Source organism: Mustela erminea, chromosome 1 (genome assembly GCF_009829155.1).
Source record: "Mustela erminea isolate mMusErm1 chromosome 1, mMusErm1.Pri, whole genome shotgun sequence".
Taxonomy (NCBI): domain Eukaryota; kingdom Metazoa; phylum Chordata; class Mammalia; order Carnivora; family Mustelidae; genus Mustela; species Mustela erminea.
The window spans coordinates 16,475,546-16,491,676 of NC_045614.1; the positions used below are offsets into that span (position 1 = coordinate 16,475,546).

At 54.8% G+C, this 16,131-nt stretch overlaps 1 protein-coding gene across 3 annotated transcripts in view; it reads right to left on the minus strand.

Annotated features, from left to right (window-relative positions):
* Positions 1 to 16,131, minus strand: part of FYCO1 (FYVE and coiled-coil domain autophagy adaptor 1) — a 71,374-nt gene that overhangs the window by 38,925 nt on the left and 16,318 nt on the right. For all 3 annotated transcript variants that reach the window (XR_004279994.1, XM_032317537.1, XM_032317541.1), the window contains exons 5-10: positions 13,170 to 13,276; positions 11,698 to 11,841; positions 8,051 to 8,141; positions 4,333 to 6,696; positions 3,152 to 3,244; positions 2,377 to 2,495 (exon numbers count right to left, since the gene is read on the minus strand). Coding sequence is in view for 2 of the 3 variants with exons in the window: in XM_032317537.1 (XP_032173428.1) it covers positions 2,377 to 2,495; positions 3,152 to 3,244; positions 4,333 to 6,696; positions 8,051 to 8,141; positions 11,698 to 11,841; positions 13,170 to 13,276 (2,918 nt within the window). In the remaining variant the exon portion in view is untranslated. The remainder of the gene's footprint in view (positions 1 to 2,376; positions 2,496 to 3,151; positions 3,245 to 4,332; positions 6,697 to 8,050; positions 8,142 to 11,697; positions 11,842 to 13,169; positions 13,277 to 16,131) is intronic.

Sequence of the window (16,131 nt, forward strand, 5' to 3'; positions counted from 1 at the left end):
GTGTCCAGCTTCCCCCGTGCCTCTGGGCTAACTCGGATCCCTGACCAGGGGTCCTGCTGCCCTCCAAGCCTTTTCCTCTCACAGTGGAGCGCCCTCGGCACGACCCACTACCAGATTGTGCATCCCCAGGCCCAGCCTTCAAAACTCCTCTCGCAGCCCCACCCTCTTCACATGCCACGCCCCTCCCCCCCACCAAACACAGCGGGCATTCTGGGAGAGCAGGTGACCTCAGGCTGCTAGGAGCACCCCAGGTGAGTTGAACTCTGCACCTTGGTTTTGGGGCAGGGGCTGAGGTTATGGGGGAAGGTGAAGGCTGCAGTGGACAGGCCGATGATGGGGGCGGTTTGCAAGAGGAAATGGAGTTGGGATAGAAAGAACACAGGTGCATCTCCCTGGAGGTGACCACATGGACGATGACCCGTCTCCCACGTGCCTTTAGGGCTCTGTGCGCAGGGCGTGGTGCTAGGCTACCCGGTGGGCACTCGATGGGCACTGCCAGGTCCTGACCCGACAGTCCAGAGGCCTGAGGGGCTCTGTTCCCTCGGCTCAGTCTACAGCCAAGGGGCTGCCCGAACGCAGCATGGTCCTCCTGCCCTTGCCCGCTCCCCTGTCCCTGAGGGCAGCGGTACTCCAGGAATGTTCTACGAAACCCCAAGATCCAGCAGGGCATTCGTAAAAGCTCCATTAGACACAGGGCTCTGCGGAGACTAAGCCAGATATCTGTGTCTAATCCCGCCTTCCCACCCAGCAGAAAGCTGCCTGAAGGTTGTTTACGAGCCACTCTTTGCCAAAGTGATCTCATGGGTGTACACACAGACACACACACACACACGCACGCACGCACGCATGCACACCCAATCCAGGGCCGGCAGGTTATGCAACATCGAGCAGCTAAGACAACAGCTCCGAGATCTTAGGAATAAGCACAGTTGTAGCATTTTTAAAAAAATATTTTATTTATTTATTTGACAGAGAGAGAGATCATAAGTAGGCAGAAAGGCAGGCAGAGGGGGAGGGGGGAGCAAGGTCCCCGATGAGCAGAGACCCTGATGTAGGGCTCGATCCCAGGACCCTGTGATCTCGACATGAGCCGAAGGCAGAGGCTTAACCCAATGAGCCAACCAGGAGCCCAGCTGTAGCATTAAAAAAAAAAAATGCCACCAACTTTTAGGAGGCTCTTGCTACTTATATTGTCACGTGATTATGACCTGGCAGCCAGAGCCCTATAGCGTTTGAACTCTGGAAGAAATCAGACGAGGAGAAATGTGCATCTGGGTTAGCGGACACCCTAATCTCCTGCTGAGCCTGCACCCACCCTGGAAGCCGGCTGGTCGGAGGCCATGAGGCTTGCATGCACAAGGTAAAGGCTTGGGACAATCTGGTGTGATAGTCTTTGCTGGGGGCACACACCAGGTCCCGGGACCCCCAGCATGACTGCCTGGGCCTCCTCACCGAATGTTGGGCTCATGTTTATAACTCCATGTGGCCCCCTAGCCCGAAGACGAAGGGTCTCAGGGAGGTCTTGGCGCTGCAAAAGCAGGGCCATACTCCAAGGGGAAGGCAGAGGCGGTGAAGGGTGACAACACAAACATGGTGGCAGAGTCTGCAGGCAGACCGGCTGGCCTGGTGCCAGGCACCCTCGCTCACCCTTGGCACAGACCTCGGAGGCCTCCCCCCACCCCAACCGCCAGCCCTGGGGCCTCTCATTTCACAAAGGAAACCAGGAAGAGTCACAGCTCGTAGAGGGAAAACACACACGCACACACGCGTGCACACACATGGGCACCCTCACTCGAGATCAGACAAAGAAGTATCTGTCTGTGCTTTTTAAGGGTTATTGTTGAGGAAACAGACTCTGGAGACAAGCGGCCTGGGTAGCACTCCTCCCCCGCGTCACCCGTGCGCTGTCAGGCACTTAGAAAGTGACTTAACTCCTCGGAGCCTCATGCTCCCCATCTATATGATGGGGACAAGTAATAATTTCCTCGAAGGACAGTTAGGAGGTAAAAAAGGACAAATCGATGCCAGTGTTTAAAACAGTGCCTGGCCCGTTTGGGGCACTACTTCAGTATCTGCTGTTATCATTACCACTATTCTAGTCCAACTTTTATTTCATGTCAGCTCTTCCGAAGCAGGAACGTGCCCCGCCAGAGGCAGGAAAAGGGCATCCAGAAAGGCTTGGCGGCTGCCTGCAGGGGCGTGTGGGGCAGGCTGTGTGGCGTGTATCTGGCAAGGCGCCTCCCGAGTCTGGCTTTTCTTGCAAGAGGACTTCCTTAACCCGCTCTGAGCAGCTGAGTTTCTAAATGACTATGCCAAACGCCTCCTTCCCTGAAGCCTCCACCACCGGGGCCGCGTGGGTAGAACCACATCACTAACCTGCCCAAGCTCTCGCGCAAGGCGGCCCCCTCCTCGTCCTTCTTCTGCACGGCAGCCTGGCTCTCGGAAAGACGCTGGCTGGCGCCGCTCAGCTGCTCTCCCAGATCCACCTGGGCGGCCTGGCACAGGACGGGGGGAGAGGATGCTCAGCCGACAAGAGCCCACACCGCGGCCAGAAAGGGACTGGGGGTGGGGGTGGGGGTTCCTCCCCCCCACCTGGCTAGGTCACTTCTAACTGGAGATGGTTTTAAGTTCAGGAGCCCGAGAACCTTTGAGTGACCTGCTCCTGTTTGTCATCCTGTCAAGCGGGCGGGGGAGGTTGAGGGGCAGCAAGAATCAGAATCTCAGGGTGGGGGCAGAGGTGGGGTGGCGGAGAGCGGGGTTCCCTGGAGACAGGCAGCAGCCCCCACTGCGCCCCCACGGTTCAGGACCACTGGCTCAGGGATACCAGCGGAGGCAGCTAAGAAGGACACTTTATATCCTTTCCGCCTGGCTGGCTGAGAAACACATCTGGCGGCCCCAGCCGGGTGTCCGGGAGGCGGGAGGGCCCAGAGAGGTGCACTCAAGACGTCCACACCAGGGAACGGATGGGCGCTCTGGCTTGGGAACTGGGAGTCTTGCATGCGGCCCTCAAGGGTCCAGCAGAAACCAAACCAGACCCCTCTTCCCGACAGGCCCACACCCTAGGGGTGGGAACGACCAGGCAGAGGTGGGCGCGCCAGTCTTCCCTGCCCAGGTCGCCAGGCCACCAACCAGCACACCCCCGGGAGCCTACCTTCAGCCTCTCCACGGCCTCCTCGGCAGCCTGTAGCTGCCGGCCTCGTTCCTCAAGCTGGTCCCTGAGGCTCCGGCACTCTTCACTGGCAGTCTGGAGACGAGAGAGGGCTTGTGGAAGTGGGGTCCTTGCACGAACACCCCCTCAGCTCCATTCCCCCAGATGGGTAAAAACAAGCTCGCTCTGTTTTCCACCAAACTCAATAAGCTCTGGGCTTGACTGGGGACATCCTTTCACATTTCTGAAGAGACTTAACTTGGTCCTCACACTTAGGATTCAATTTCCGCCAAGGAAAGAGGGCCCTACGAGCCACACAGAGCCGTGCGGGATGGGACACAGTACTGGAGGCCCATCTGTAGAAATGCCATGGTTGTGTGTCTGGGAGCAAGCGCTGACTGCAGTGCTAACGGCCCGGTGGTAAGTTCTGGAGATCAAGGCCCTACGGCCGTCCTGCTTGTGTCCTCACTCTCAGCCAACCTTACCCCTTTCCCTTCATGCAATAGTAAAGGCCCATGGTAAGCACTGCTCCTGTAAGCCTGTCTACCCCAAGGGCTTTGTGGAAACGCACTGAGCCAGTGTCCACAACAGCACCTCCCACCGGGATGGCACCTGAAGGGAGAGAAAACCCACAGATGAGACTCACAGGTAGGGCCTGCTGTAGGTTCTAGAGGCTGGGAGAGGGTCTAGGGCAGACTCATAGGCCCACAGGGCTGGGCACATACATAAACGAGCGTAAGGAAAACACATGCCTCCTTTGCAGGGGGCCCCCGCCACCCAGCTCCTGGTGACTTCTGCAGGCTGGAACAAGGGCAGAGCCTTTAAGATCTCCTGAGAGCTCAGAGAGAGCCCCCACACTACTGTGTAAACACCCAGCTCGTTAAGAGCTGGCCACTGATGTAAAACAGCCACTCTGTATGAGCCAAACCAGTCTGCAGTCGCACTGAGTTTAGGCTTCTGGGCTAGGGCCCTGCTCCTGACAGGGGCCCCTGAAGGGTCCCTGGGAAGGGAAGGGCGCTGGGACCTACAGAGCAGGACCGCCGCGTCTGCCCAGCCGCCCAGTACATTCTGGGGTCCTCAAGTGCCACGTGGCTGAAGGCACAGCCTATCCCCTCGTGGACCGGTCAGGCCGCACCGCAGGAGACCACTGCAGCCCCGGGGGAGTCAAGGCGAGGGAGGACTACCTTCAGTCGGCTCTGGTGGTCCATGATCTCCGTGCTCAGCTGGAACTTGAGGGCATTGAGCTCCTCGTGTGAGGTCTCCTGGAGGCTCTGGGCCCGCTGCTCGGCCTGGGCCAGCTGGGCCTGAAGGCTGGGCAGGGCGCGGGCTGCCTCCTCGGCCACCTTCAGCCTTTCCTGCAAGCTGTCCCTCTCTCGCTGCAGGCCTGCCACTTGCTCTTCCAGGCCCTCTCGCTGCCTCGAGGCCGCCTCTTTGGCATCACGGAGCTCCTGCAGGGCGCGGGCCAGGGCCTCCTCGGCCTGCTTTTTCTCGGTGAGCTGCACGCAGCTATGGACGCTGGGCTCGTCGGCGGCTGGGCTGGCCCTGGGCAGCTGCTCTGGCGGCTCTGCCTGTTCCAGCCGGGCTTCCTGGGAGCCGGATTCTGTCCTGGACCGCTCCTCCTCCTCCTCCTCAGTCCTCTCCTGCTCCGAGCGCCGCAGCGGCTCCCGACCAGAGGCCTTCTTGAGGGCTTCGTTCTGCTCCTTCAGCTGCTGCACCAGGGCCCTGTGCTCCCTCAGAGCAGCCTCGGCCACGCTCAGCTGGCCCTGTACCTTCTCAAGGTCACCCAGGGCTGCCTGGAGCTTGGCCTGAAGGTCCAGCACCCCAGCTGGCAGGTGCCCAGCCTCCCCCTGCTGGGTATCCACCTGGGCCTGACACAGGGCCAGCGGGGTGGCTGGCTCCTGGTGTGCACTGTCGTCAGGTGCGCCGAGCCCCCGTTGGCCTTGCTCTGCCATGAGGGCCTCGATCCGCTGGGTCTGCTGGTGACACTGGCTCTCGAGAGCCCTGAGTTCCCTCTCCCGGGCCTCAGCCAGCTGCCGGCAACGCCCGACCTCCTCCTGCAGCTGCTGGCACTCGGTCTCCTTGTTCTGCAGGGCGGCCTCCTTCTCGGCCACTTGCGCCCTCATGGTCTCCTTGGCCTTCTTCACGGCCAGGAGGCTTGCCTCCATCTGGTCCCCCATGTGCCGGATGCTGGCCTGCTCAGACTCCAGAGAGGCCAGGGAGCCCCGGATGGCTGCCTCCCGCTGCTGCAGGGCCTGGTAATCAGCCTGCAGCGCCTGTAGCTTGCCCTCAAGGAGCTGGTTGCGCTCCAGCACGTTCTGCAGCTCCTTCTCCAGCTCCCTGTTGGCCTGCTGGAGCTTTTCCTCCTGGCCGCTCCCTTGCATCTGGGTGTCACCTGTCTGGCCCTCCTGGGGGCTTCTCTGCTCCTCCTCTGGCTTCTCAAAGACCTGTCGCAGGCTGGAGTCTGGGGGACCCTGGGCAGCGGGCTTCTCCCCTGCCGTGGGCGGATCTGGGCCTCGCTGCACGGCGAGCCGCTCCAGCATCCCCACCTTCTGGCTGAGGTGGTCTTTGTCCTGGATGAACTGTTTCTTCTGCTCCTCCAGGTCCCCCACGAGCTGGCTCAGCTGGGCCACCCGGGTCTCCAGGAGCCTCAGCTGCCGCGCCAGAGACCTGGCCTCCTGCTCCAGCAGCAACTTCTCCTCTCGCCGCTGCCGCTCCTCCTGCCTCACGTCTGCCAGCTCCTGCTCAAGGGAACTCAGGTGGCCTAGGGACTCCCGTAGCTGTCGCCGCAGCTGGGCGGCCTCCTGCCCCTTCCCGGCCAGCTCCTCCTGGACCGGGGCCATCTCCTCCAGCAGGCGCTCCAGGCCAGCCCGGGCCTCCTCCTTCCGCTCCAGCTCCCCGGCCAGCTGCTCGAGCTGGGCACTCTGCTGCCTGTGGAGCTCCTGCGCCTTGCAGCTCTCTCCTTCCAGGGCTCGAAGCTTCTCCCGCAGCTCCTGGACCTCCAGGGCCAAGTCCCCGGGGAGGAGCTCTGCGTCCGGTGCCCTATTTGCCTTCTGCTCAGCCACACCCAGCCGGTCCGGGACATCAGCCGAACGCTGGTTCTTCCTGCCCAGCGGGTCCCGCGCGGCCTCAAGCTCCTGCACCAGGGGCTCCAGCACGGACTCCAGCTGCCGCAGGGCCGAGCGGTAATCCCCCTCCTCTGCTGCCCCCAGCTCCAGGGCCTGCAGGCATTTCTGGAACTCCTCCACGGCGCTCTGGGCGGCCTGCGTGACCTCCCGCTGCTTCTGGAGCTCGGCCACCACGTGGGTGAGGCGGGCCTTGTCCTCGGCAGCGGCGAGGCCCCTCTCCCTCTCCGCCTGCAGCTTCTCGGCCTGCAGGCTGACCGCCGCCCTCAGCTCCTGGTTCTCTCGATCCAGCTGCTGCATCTGCTCCTGCAGCCGCTTCTCCCGCACCTCCAGCTGGTCCAGCTCCAGCCGCATCTCGTCAAAGCCCTCGAGCGCCTCGTTGTTTAGGGGGCTGCTTACGTCAAAGCTGGAGGCCATCTCCTGAGTCTGCGGAGGATAAACAATACACAAGTGGGTCTGGGAGAGAAGCTACACGGCCACAGGGAGAAGCTTTAGAGTTTAACGAGAAGTCATTAAATAGCGAGCCTATCGAGCTGTTCGAAAGGCTAGAAGCGCCTTGTTGGAGACACCTGCCAAAGGAGGTCAGAACACAAGACCACAGACGCAGGCTCCCCGGGTACTCAGAACCCACATGTCCCATCCAGCGTCCTGGAGCGCCGGGAGCATAGCGGACAGTGGCACTTAGATTCATTACGTTACATTTAAACTCCTGCTCGCCACTGCACCGTACCTACAGCTCCTGCTGTGATTCAACCACAAAATAGGGTTCCAGCTCAATTTATTCTCCACTCTTAATGCTTCTACTACTTTTAGTTGTTGTATTTTTGTCAATTAACTGCACTGTTCTGACCTTTAAAACTATATGCGCCTATGATATTCTCACATTTATAACACAATTAACGAAATTTGCCTTTCCCATGAACTTTCCTTACTTGACGGCATCAAGCCCTTAAGGGCTCTTTCACTTGATCTGCACTGTCCCCTTTTGAGCTAGGATGACTTCCAGGACCTCCATTTTGGGATGAGAGCACTGGTTTCGAGAAGGTAAGCGGTCTGCCCAGGATTACGTGACAGCGTTTGACTCTGCTGCTTCTAACCCAAGAGCTAAATTGCTTCCTTTAAAATAACTGAAAAGCTTCTAATAGAATTTAATTCTTAAAAAGCCTAAGTTCCGGGGCACCTGGGGGGCTCATTGGGTTAAAGCCTCTGCCTTCAGCTCAGGTCATGATCCCAGGGTCCAGGAGTCAAGCCTCCCATTGGGCTCTGTGCTCAGCAGGAGCCTGCCTCCCCCCCACCCCTGTCTGCCTCTCTGCCTACTTATGATCTCTGTCTGTCAAATAAACAAATAAAATCTTAAAAAAAATAATAAAAAGCCTAAGTTCTATTGGGTCATAAAAACCTGGCCTCTAGGAAGTAACACAGATAACAGAGGGTTTATATTACTTGAGTTGGAATAAAAAGTGTGTGCGAGGGGCGCCTGGATGGCTCAGTCATTAAGCATATGCCTTCAGTTCAGGTCCTAATCTCAGGGTCCTGGGATCGAGTCTGGCATCGAGCTCCCTGCTCAGCGGGAAGCCTGCTTCTCCCTTCTCCACACCCCATGCTTGTGTTCCCTCTCTTGCTATCTCTCTCTCTCTCTGTGTCAAATAAATAAATAAATAAATAAAGCTTAAAAAAAAAAAAAAGAAGGCATCTGAGCACATCGCCCCGAGTTGCAAGAGGCCAGGGTGCAGCCCGGTTGGCATTCTGGTGAGGAGACTCCCAGCCTTGCTGGTCTTACCTGCAGGTAGCTGCTCACCAAGCTGCTCATGCTGGAGCTGCGGCTGGGAGGTTTCCACAAATAAGCCGAAGAGCCAGGGGCCAGCGTCCTCCTGCAGGGCCACAGGACAGACAGACTGCATCAGAGCAGGAAACACGCACACGTAAGCATGCACAGAGGCCCTGATTATCACAAGGCACCAGGTCGTGGCAGGGGGCACTGCCCTCCTGGAAAGAGTGTAAAAAGGCAAAAACCCATCAGCTTCTACCAGAGATCGCATTTATGCTGGTCTGCAGCTGACAGCTCCACTGCTAAGTCTGAACATAATAGGCCTTTCCACCTGCTGCCCGGGAAGAACTAAGTGGATGTATCATTTCCCCATTGGGGGCAGAAATTTTCCTCACCCCCTCGGGTGCCTGTCACAGTCTCACAGTCTCTAGCAAGAGAAAAGCAGCCATCAGTCTGGTAAGTCAAGGTGACAGCGGGCTTAGGGGCAGCAGACCCAGCCTAATTAACTTTGTACCACCAGGAAACAGATAAGCTGGCATTCAGTTGTACAACAGAACGCTCTGCATTGGGGGTTACCAATCTTCTCTTACGAAGGGCCAGACAGGACATATCTTATGCTTGTGCGCCTTCTGGTCTCGGTCCCAACACATGCTCCAGTGGCGGCATGACAGCAACCATGGACAACAGGTAAATGAACAGGTGAAGCTGTCTGATCCACTCCCCCAACCCCCCGACACCAGCCTGTGGGCGATGGCTGGTCAACCCGCTCTCTGTGGCTACAGAAATCCATGCAAACACTGATAAAAAACTCCAACATGCAGCGAGACGAGCAAGCTGCAAAAGAAGAGCTACCTATGATTCGATATATACAAAATTTATAAATGCATACAAAATAAAACAACATGTATATAAAATATGCAGGGATACCCACTCGGTAACACACAAAGATATTCAGGAATGACGTGTGGCAACTACAGGGCTGTCATTACTTCTGGACAGGAATTAAAGGGCAGAGCGTGAAAGTGGGGTGGGTCTTTATTTGGATTTGTGATCTTTTATTTCCTAAACACATGGTATCAGACATGACAACATCCAAAAAACACAACCCGAAAGAACCAGCTGGAAGGGGCTTCTGCTGGCCAAATAAGGAACAATTTAGGCATCAAATTAATGATTACAGTGACAGAATATAACACACGGAATAAAATAAGAATCCATGAGTCAACTCTGCTATAAATGAATAAATACACAGGGGTGCCTGTCTGGCTCAGTCAGCAGAGCATGCAACTCTTAATCTTGGGGTTGTGAGTTCAAGCCCCACGCTGGGCATAGAGCTCACAAAAATACATACAAATGTGGGTATATAAATACTAAGGAAAAAGCGAGGTAACAACCTGATCTTTTTCCTTTAAGATTTTATTTACGTATTTGAGAGACACAGTGCAAGAGAGAGAGCACGAGCAGGGGGAGGGGGAAGCAGACTCCCCACTGAGCAGGGAGACCGATGTGGGGCTCGATCCCAGGATCCTGGGATCATGACCTGAGCCAAAGGCAGATGCTTAACCGACTAAGCCCTAGTTGGTTAACCTAATCTTAAAGTATCTTCCTATAAGAAACCTAATGATTGCGGAGCCTGAGTGGTTCAGTGGGTTAAAGCCTCCACCTTCAGCTCAGGTCATGATCCCAGGGTCCTGGGATTGAGCCCCGCATCGGGCTTTCTGCTCAGTGGGGAGCCTGCTTCCTCCTCTCTCTCTGCCTGCCTCTTGGCCTACTTGTGCTCTCTGTCAAATAAATAAATAAAATCTTTAAAAAAAAAAAAGAAAAAAGAAAAAAAAGAAACCTAATGATTACAAAGGGAGAGACAATAACTTTAGAGAAATCTGGCAAACACCACCTTTACCTAATGGTCACAGGCAACGGCCCCGGTGATGAGACAAATGATTTGTCTCATCAGGTCTCTGGACTGTGCTGAAGACGACACAACATCTGGGTTCTCCTGCCAGAAACGCTCACCCTGAATCTGACAATGAGGAAGCCCTAGACAAACTCCAACAAAGAACATTTTACAAAGTAACTGGCCTGTGCTTTTCAAAAATATCTACACCGTGAAAGACAAAGACTGAGAAACTGTTCCAAATTCAAGAAGACCGGAGAGACTGGCATTAACTCCTGGGCGGGCTCCTGGAGTACAAAAGACATTACTGGGATGATTCTTAGAATCTGTAAACTGGGGGCGCCTGGGTGGCTCAGTGGGTTAAAGCCTCTGCCTTCGGCTCAGGTCGTGATCTCAGGGTCCTGGGATCGAGCCCCGCATCGGGCTCTCTGCTCAGCGGGGAGCCTGCTTCCCCCTCTCTCTCTGCCTGCCTCTCTGCCTACTTGGGATCTCGGTCTGTCAGATAAATAAATTAAAAAAAAAAAAAAAAAGAATCTGTAAACTGGTGGCATTGTATCCACGTTAAATCCCTGATCTTCGTAACCGCACTGAGCTTATACATAAGAGGGTGCCCTTGACTTTGGGAAGTACACAGTGAATCCTGAGGAGTCAAGGGGAATCAAGTCTGTAACTTTCTCTATAATGGCCTAGGGAATAAACCAACATGTATTTTTAAAGAGAGAGTGATTAAACAGTTGTAGCAAAGTACTGAGAACTGGGGAGTCGGGGTGAAGGCTGGATGAATGCTCTGTGGCATTTTGGGGACAACTGTGCTGTAATTATAAAATGAATTCAAAATGAAGAAGTTTTAAAAAGGACATGTGCAGTAAAAACGGCAGAATGTTAGCTTTTCATCTCAGTGGTCGGCTCATGGCATCATCAGATTCAGGACTTTTCGTCACAGGGCAAAATAAAAAAATACAAAACTAGACACTGAAAACAACCTGTATTAACAGAAAGCAAAGCAAAGAACGCCGCACCGGTGGGCGCCTGGGTGGCTCAGTTGGTTAAGTGACCAACTCTTGATCACGATCTCAGGGTCGTGAGATCCATGCTCCACGCTGGCATGAAGCCAACCTGAATTCTCTCTTGAATTCTCTCTTCCCTTCCTCTCTGCTTCCCCCCTCCCCACGTGTGCACCCATGTGCACGTACACACATGCTCTCACACACGCCCATGCACACCGGCGCATTCTCCGTCTCTCGAAAAAAGTGCTGAACTGGAGCTGAACTCGAGTCTGGTGCCCTGCAGTACTGGGCAACTGTGGGCAAGTCGCCCAATGTCTGAGCTTGCCCTTCCCATCCCCCTCCTGGCGTGGCAGGCGAGCGTGCTTACCCTTCCGTGGGGGAGCTGTAACTCCCTCTCCCACTGGCCTCAAGGCCTCTGAGGAACCCTGCAAGAACACGACCAGGAAAAAGCCCACTGGCTCCCCTGCTGCCACCCCCAAGTCCCTCAACACACTTAAGAAACCTCGGGATTTGCATATACATCTCCACTGACTCATAGACCTGGCCGTGGAGAAGGGTTAGGAGAGTTTCGGGTTGGAGCCTTCGATGTTATCGTTAGTCAGACCCAATAAAGCCTAGAAAACTCGCAGGTGTAAGAGCTGCAAAGCCTTCTGTAATCTACTGAGTGACTGAACCGCTTTGCATCGACTGGTGGCAACCTTCAGAACTTCGAACATCTCTTTCCCCCGTGTTTTCAACCAAGCGATTCTTCAAGATACCTGGCAAACGTTGGCCAGGCAGCGTCCAAGTCATAGCCTCTGGACGCCAGGTCAAACTGGACCTCGGTGAGCTCGTAGAGCTGGCCCACGATGTCGGAGCTCAGCTTCGGCTTCAGGAAGGGGCTTCTCGCGTAGTACCAGTCACTGCAGGGAAGCAGGAAAAGGGATTGATGACAACAATAACAAAGGAAAGCAAAGACTGAATTTGATACGGCTCTGCCTTACCAAATTCTCACTCCTTACTAACGAGATTCAGACAGACAGGGACACACCCCAATTTGATGTTCACTGTGGGAGCGTATAACTTTCAAATACGCTTGCTCTTCTTCAAGGAAATCACTGAAATGAACTAGATGCTTATTCGTGTATTATCGACATCCTATCCAGTCCCCAAAAAGGAGACGAGAAAATTTCAATCTCAGTTATGTGCCAGGAAAGGGGCAGTTACAGGGGAAAGAACTCTTCTTTCTCTATGAAATGTTAACCTCATCTTCTATTCCTTCGAGAGGATTCAATACACGCCGGTGAGCTCGTGGCTAAGGACCGTCCGGACACCAGTTTTCAAGCCAAAAAACGGAACGGCCGCACTTTGAGCTGCCGGCGGCTGCACCACGTGAAGCAGCAATAAGTGGGAACGGCACCACCGCTGTGCGTGTCAAGAGCTGCCTGGCTGGCGCCCCTGAAAGGTGCCACCCTGGACGTCAAGCGGCTGGGGATGGTTCTCACCAAACATCTGAAGTAACCTTCAGATCAAACGTGCAAAGGTTCACAGTTCACATGAATTCACAGAGGCTGCCACACCCACGAGAGATAGGTCTTTATGCAAATCAATTTCAAGGTGACAAAACAAAACACAGTGTTTTCCCCCGCAAACGGTTTTTTTTTTTTTTTTCCAATCCACAGGGATTTCTTTGATTAACTGGAAGAACACTCCCTGGGGAGAGGGGAGGCAGTGCTGGGAAAGGGTGCAGGGAGCCTGAAAGAGGTTCGGCTGGCTGTTAGGGGCCTAGCTGCAGCTCCTCGTGAGATGCCCCATTTACATTCTCAAGCCCCCTTTTCTCCCCCACTCAGACTTTAGCACCAGCCACACAAAGGCTGACCCCACCAACCCACCTGGGCTCCAATCTGGCCGCCCACTGCAACGTCTGGGGAGCCCCGATACACCCAGCAGACGTTGACATGGAGTCTCGGGTGAGGGCCGTGGTGGCCAGCGGGGTCTATCCCTTCATTAGGGCCAGCACCGAGGGCATGCCACCCGCGAGGGAAATCCACCTGCATCAGGAGCTCAGAGCTTTGGATCTAAGCTCCTGCTCTGTGACCCGGCATCAGTGGGGCTAGAGAAAGGCACTCAGGCCCCCTGAGCTTCCTGTCTTCCCTGGTGCACAAGACGTGCTACCACCCCACGCACACCGAGGATGGCTGGGGGCCCCCTCGCGCTCATGGGGTAAACCCCAGCTCCGCCACGCCCTTACCTGGTCACCTTGGTGTTCATGAAGCACTGCTGTAAGGTGTCCGCCAATCTCTGGTGCACCAAGGAGTAGCGGATAAAGGCCCTTCCTTTCCCCAGAGATGTTCGGAGCTGGAAAAGGTGGGCAATGTTGAAAAGAGCTGTTGGCTGAACGCCAAGGGGAGACGTGGCCTTAGGACGGTGAGGCCTGCAGCAGCGGACTTGCTGCTATCCCCCACCTGAGAAGAACCTGTAGATTCCGGTAAAGGTGGCAAGGGGGGACCCGTTCACCAGAGGCCCTGAAACTTCTGCGGCTGCTCCAGGGAATGTCATTCTCCCACCCCAGCTCTGTCAGAAGCTCTCGGATTAGCGTTGCATGTGAAACTGATTTAATTTGGAATATTTAGAATAAAACTAGGCAGCTCAATGAATGGCTCCTCGCATCAGAAGTGAGCTAAATTAAGAGATGGCCTCAGTCTGGCTAATGTCCAGGCTTATTTTTAGGTGATGGGAGAAGAGGGGTCAGGGCGAGAAGCCAAGAGGCTTGGCTAGAGCCCCAGTGTGGGGGCCGGGGGTGTGGGGGAGGAGGGGGGAGGTCAAGGGCAAGGGTGCATCAGGGGGACTTTTAAGAAGTTCTGATGGATATATGATAGCCTTCTCGGTGTTCTCCTGAAACCCTCAGTAAAATCAGTAGGTGTCAATGCTTTCCGGGTTGGTTTCGTTTAAGGGATGCCAACTCGCTGCATTAGTCAGAAGGTGTGGCCCAGTCACCCTGGGGTAAAGAACAAATGGGTGTGGCTCTGTTTCAGGTGGACAACACAGGAGGGTCCAGATGCAGGCCTGCCATCGAAAACCTCATCTCATCGTGCCAAAATGTGGCTTCTATAGAGGCTTCTGGAAGCTTCTGGGAGGCAGGTGGGGTGTGCTGGCCAGAGACTGCCAACTATGGGCCCACACAGCCAGTTTGCCAAACAGGGCTCATTCCCATGGTTCGGACCTAGAAGTTCAAGGTAAGCGGGCAGGAATTTGAAAACTCTCAATCTCTCATTTCTGTCAGTCTCGGAGTCTGGGTCGGATAAGTAAAGACCCATATACCCTCCTTGCCTCTTCAGAGGTTAGAAATGTTCAACTTCGTGGCCGGGGATGGGGGACTGATGGTCCTAACACTCCACACTATCGAGAAACCAATCATGGCACTGCACTGAGACAGGAAACGTGTGGTACAGACCCGAGCACCAACATATTAATGAAGATGTAAACATCCCGGGCCATAGCACCTTCTAGCTCAGAGCTGTCGGCCTCCTTACTGCTGACTCAAGGAAATGATACCGCAGTATGAAGTCGCTTTAAAAAAATAAAAAGGTGTGAAATGTCATGAGTTAAGAGAGAGGCTGTAAGTCGGGTCTCCATGTGTGCTCTGTAAGTCTGGGGCATGGTCAGGATACCTAGGAGTGGAAGTGGGTGGGTTGGTGGCAGCCGGACACACAGGCCTTAGAAACACCGTCATGGCCTGTCTGCAGAGACCTGGTCAGGACACACGTCCTTGGGAGAATCGTGAGGACAGCTCCACATCCAAATTCCTTTTTTCCACTGATAATCAAGGGCGAATGGAGTGTTCAGGGGTGATGTCCAGCAAACTCAGGACAGCGCAGAACAGCTGGGCAAGGCGCTGTGGGGCCAAGTGTGTTGGTCAGACAGACACATCCACATACAGGCCCTGCAGAATTCAGTAAGACCCTCACACGACAGCCCATGTCCATGAGCTCCCAAGGGATGGGCTTGTCCTTAACAGCAAAACGGCCACTGTAACAGCATTTAGAACATGAAGACGTTCAGTGCCAAACAATCTGGGCCGTGTTTTTAATCAGCCCTATTAGGGAAACCGATCTGACATGTGTACATATAAATGGAGCTGTTTATTATAAGAGGTATCTTGAAACATCCTTGGGGGGAGGGGTCAATAGCTCCTTTGTACTGCAGGTGAAAATACTGCCCAGCTTTTTAGTTTTGCTGTTCTGACATCACGGCTCCAGGTTCATGACCTAATTCATTAAATCTTTGGCATCTGGCCCAAACTCATCTGCACGATACCCAGAAGCTACCCAACAGCCTCGAAGGGCAGGAAGTCTGCAGGGCGCACGAGAGTGGCTTCTGCTCTCAGTCAGATCACTGCGCCAAGAGAGGGACACCAAGCCGCACTGTGGTTCAGACCCTGGTCCATCTGGAGGAAAGTCGCACAGCTCAGGCTGGGCTTTTTCTGAACCTCCAGAAGTGGCTGATTATAGCCTTAGGTTATTTTAGCCCAAAAGGCTGCCTCCCACCCCATGAGGGCCTGAGGGGCCCAGAAAGGCTTCTGATCCATTCACTTCTACCTTTTGGCTTGGCAGCCTGGACAACACTTGCTTATTACAGTTGGCCCAAGTACCCAGAAGCCCTGGCGCCCAAGTGCCCTTCCAAGTCATTCCACCCAAGAGAGCCCCTGAGAGCAGAGTCTTCCAGGGGGACAAGACAACTGGGGCCTGTGGGAAGCAGAGCCCACGTGGCCACCAGGAACCAGGGCCATCTGGGCAAGCAGCGAGTGCTTTTTGCTTCGAAAAGTCAGTTTCCCTGGCCTCGGATTGTCTAAAGGTCTGGGAATTCTGCAAAAAGGAGATTTAAGCATTTTGTAACCCTGGGCCGTGAGGACTAAACTAAACTTATTCCAGACTTCAGTTGTCTGAAGCCATAAAGCCAAAGGCCTTTGCTGCTCTGAAGAGTGGAAGATAGGACAGTGACATTAAGAACTTCTTCCAGGGGTGCCTGGGTAGCTCATTGGGTTGGGCCACTGCCTTTGGCTCAGGTCATGATCTCAGGGCCCTGGGATCCGAGTCGGGCTCTCTGTTCGGTGCGGAGCCTGCTTCCTCCTCTCTCTCTCTCTGCCTACTTGTGATCTCTGTCAAATAAATAAATAAAATCTTAAAAAAAAAAAAAAAAAAAACAACTTCTTC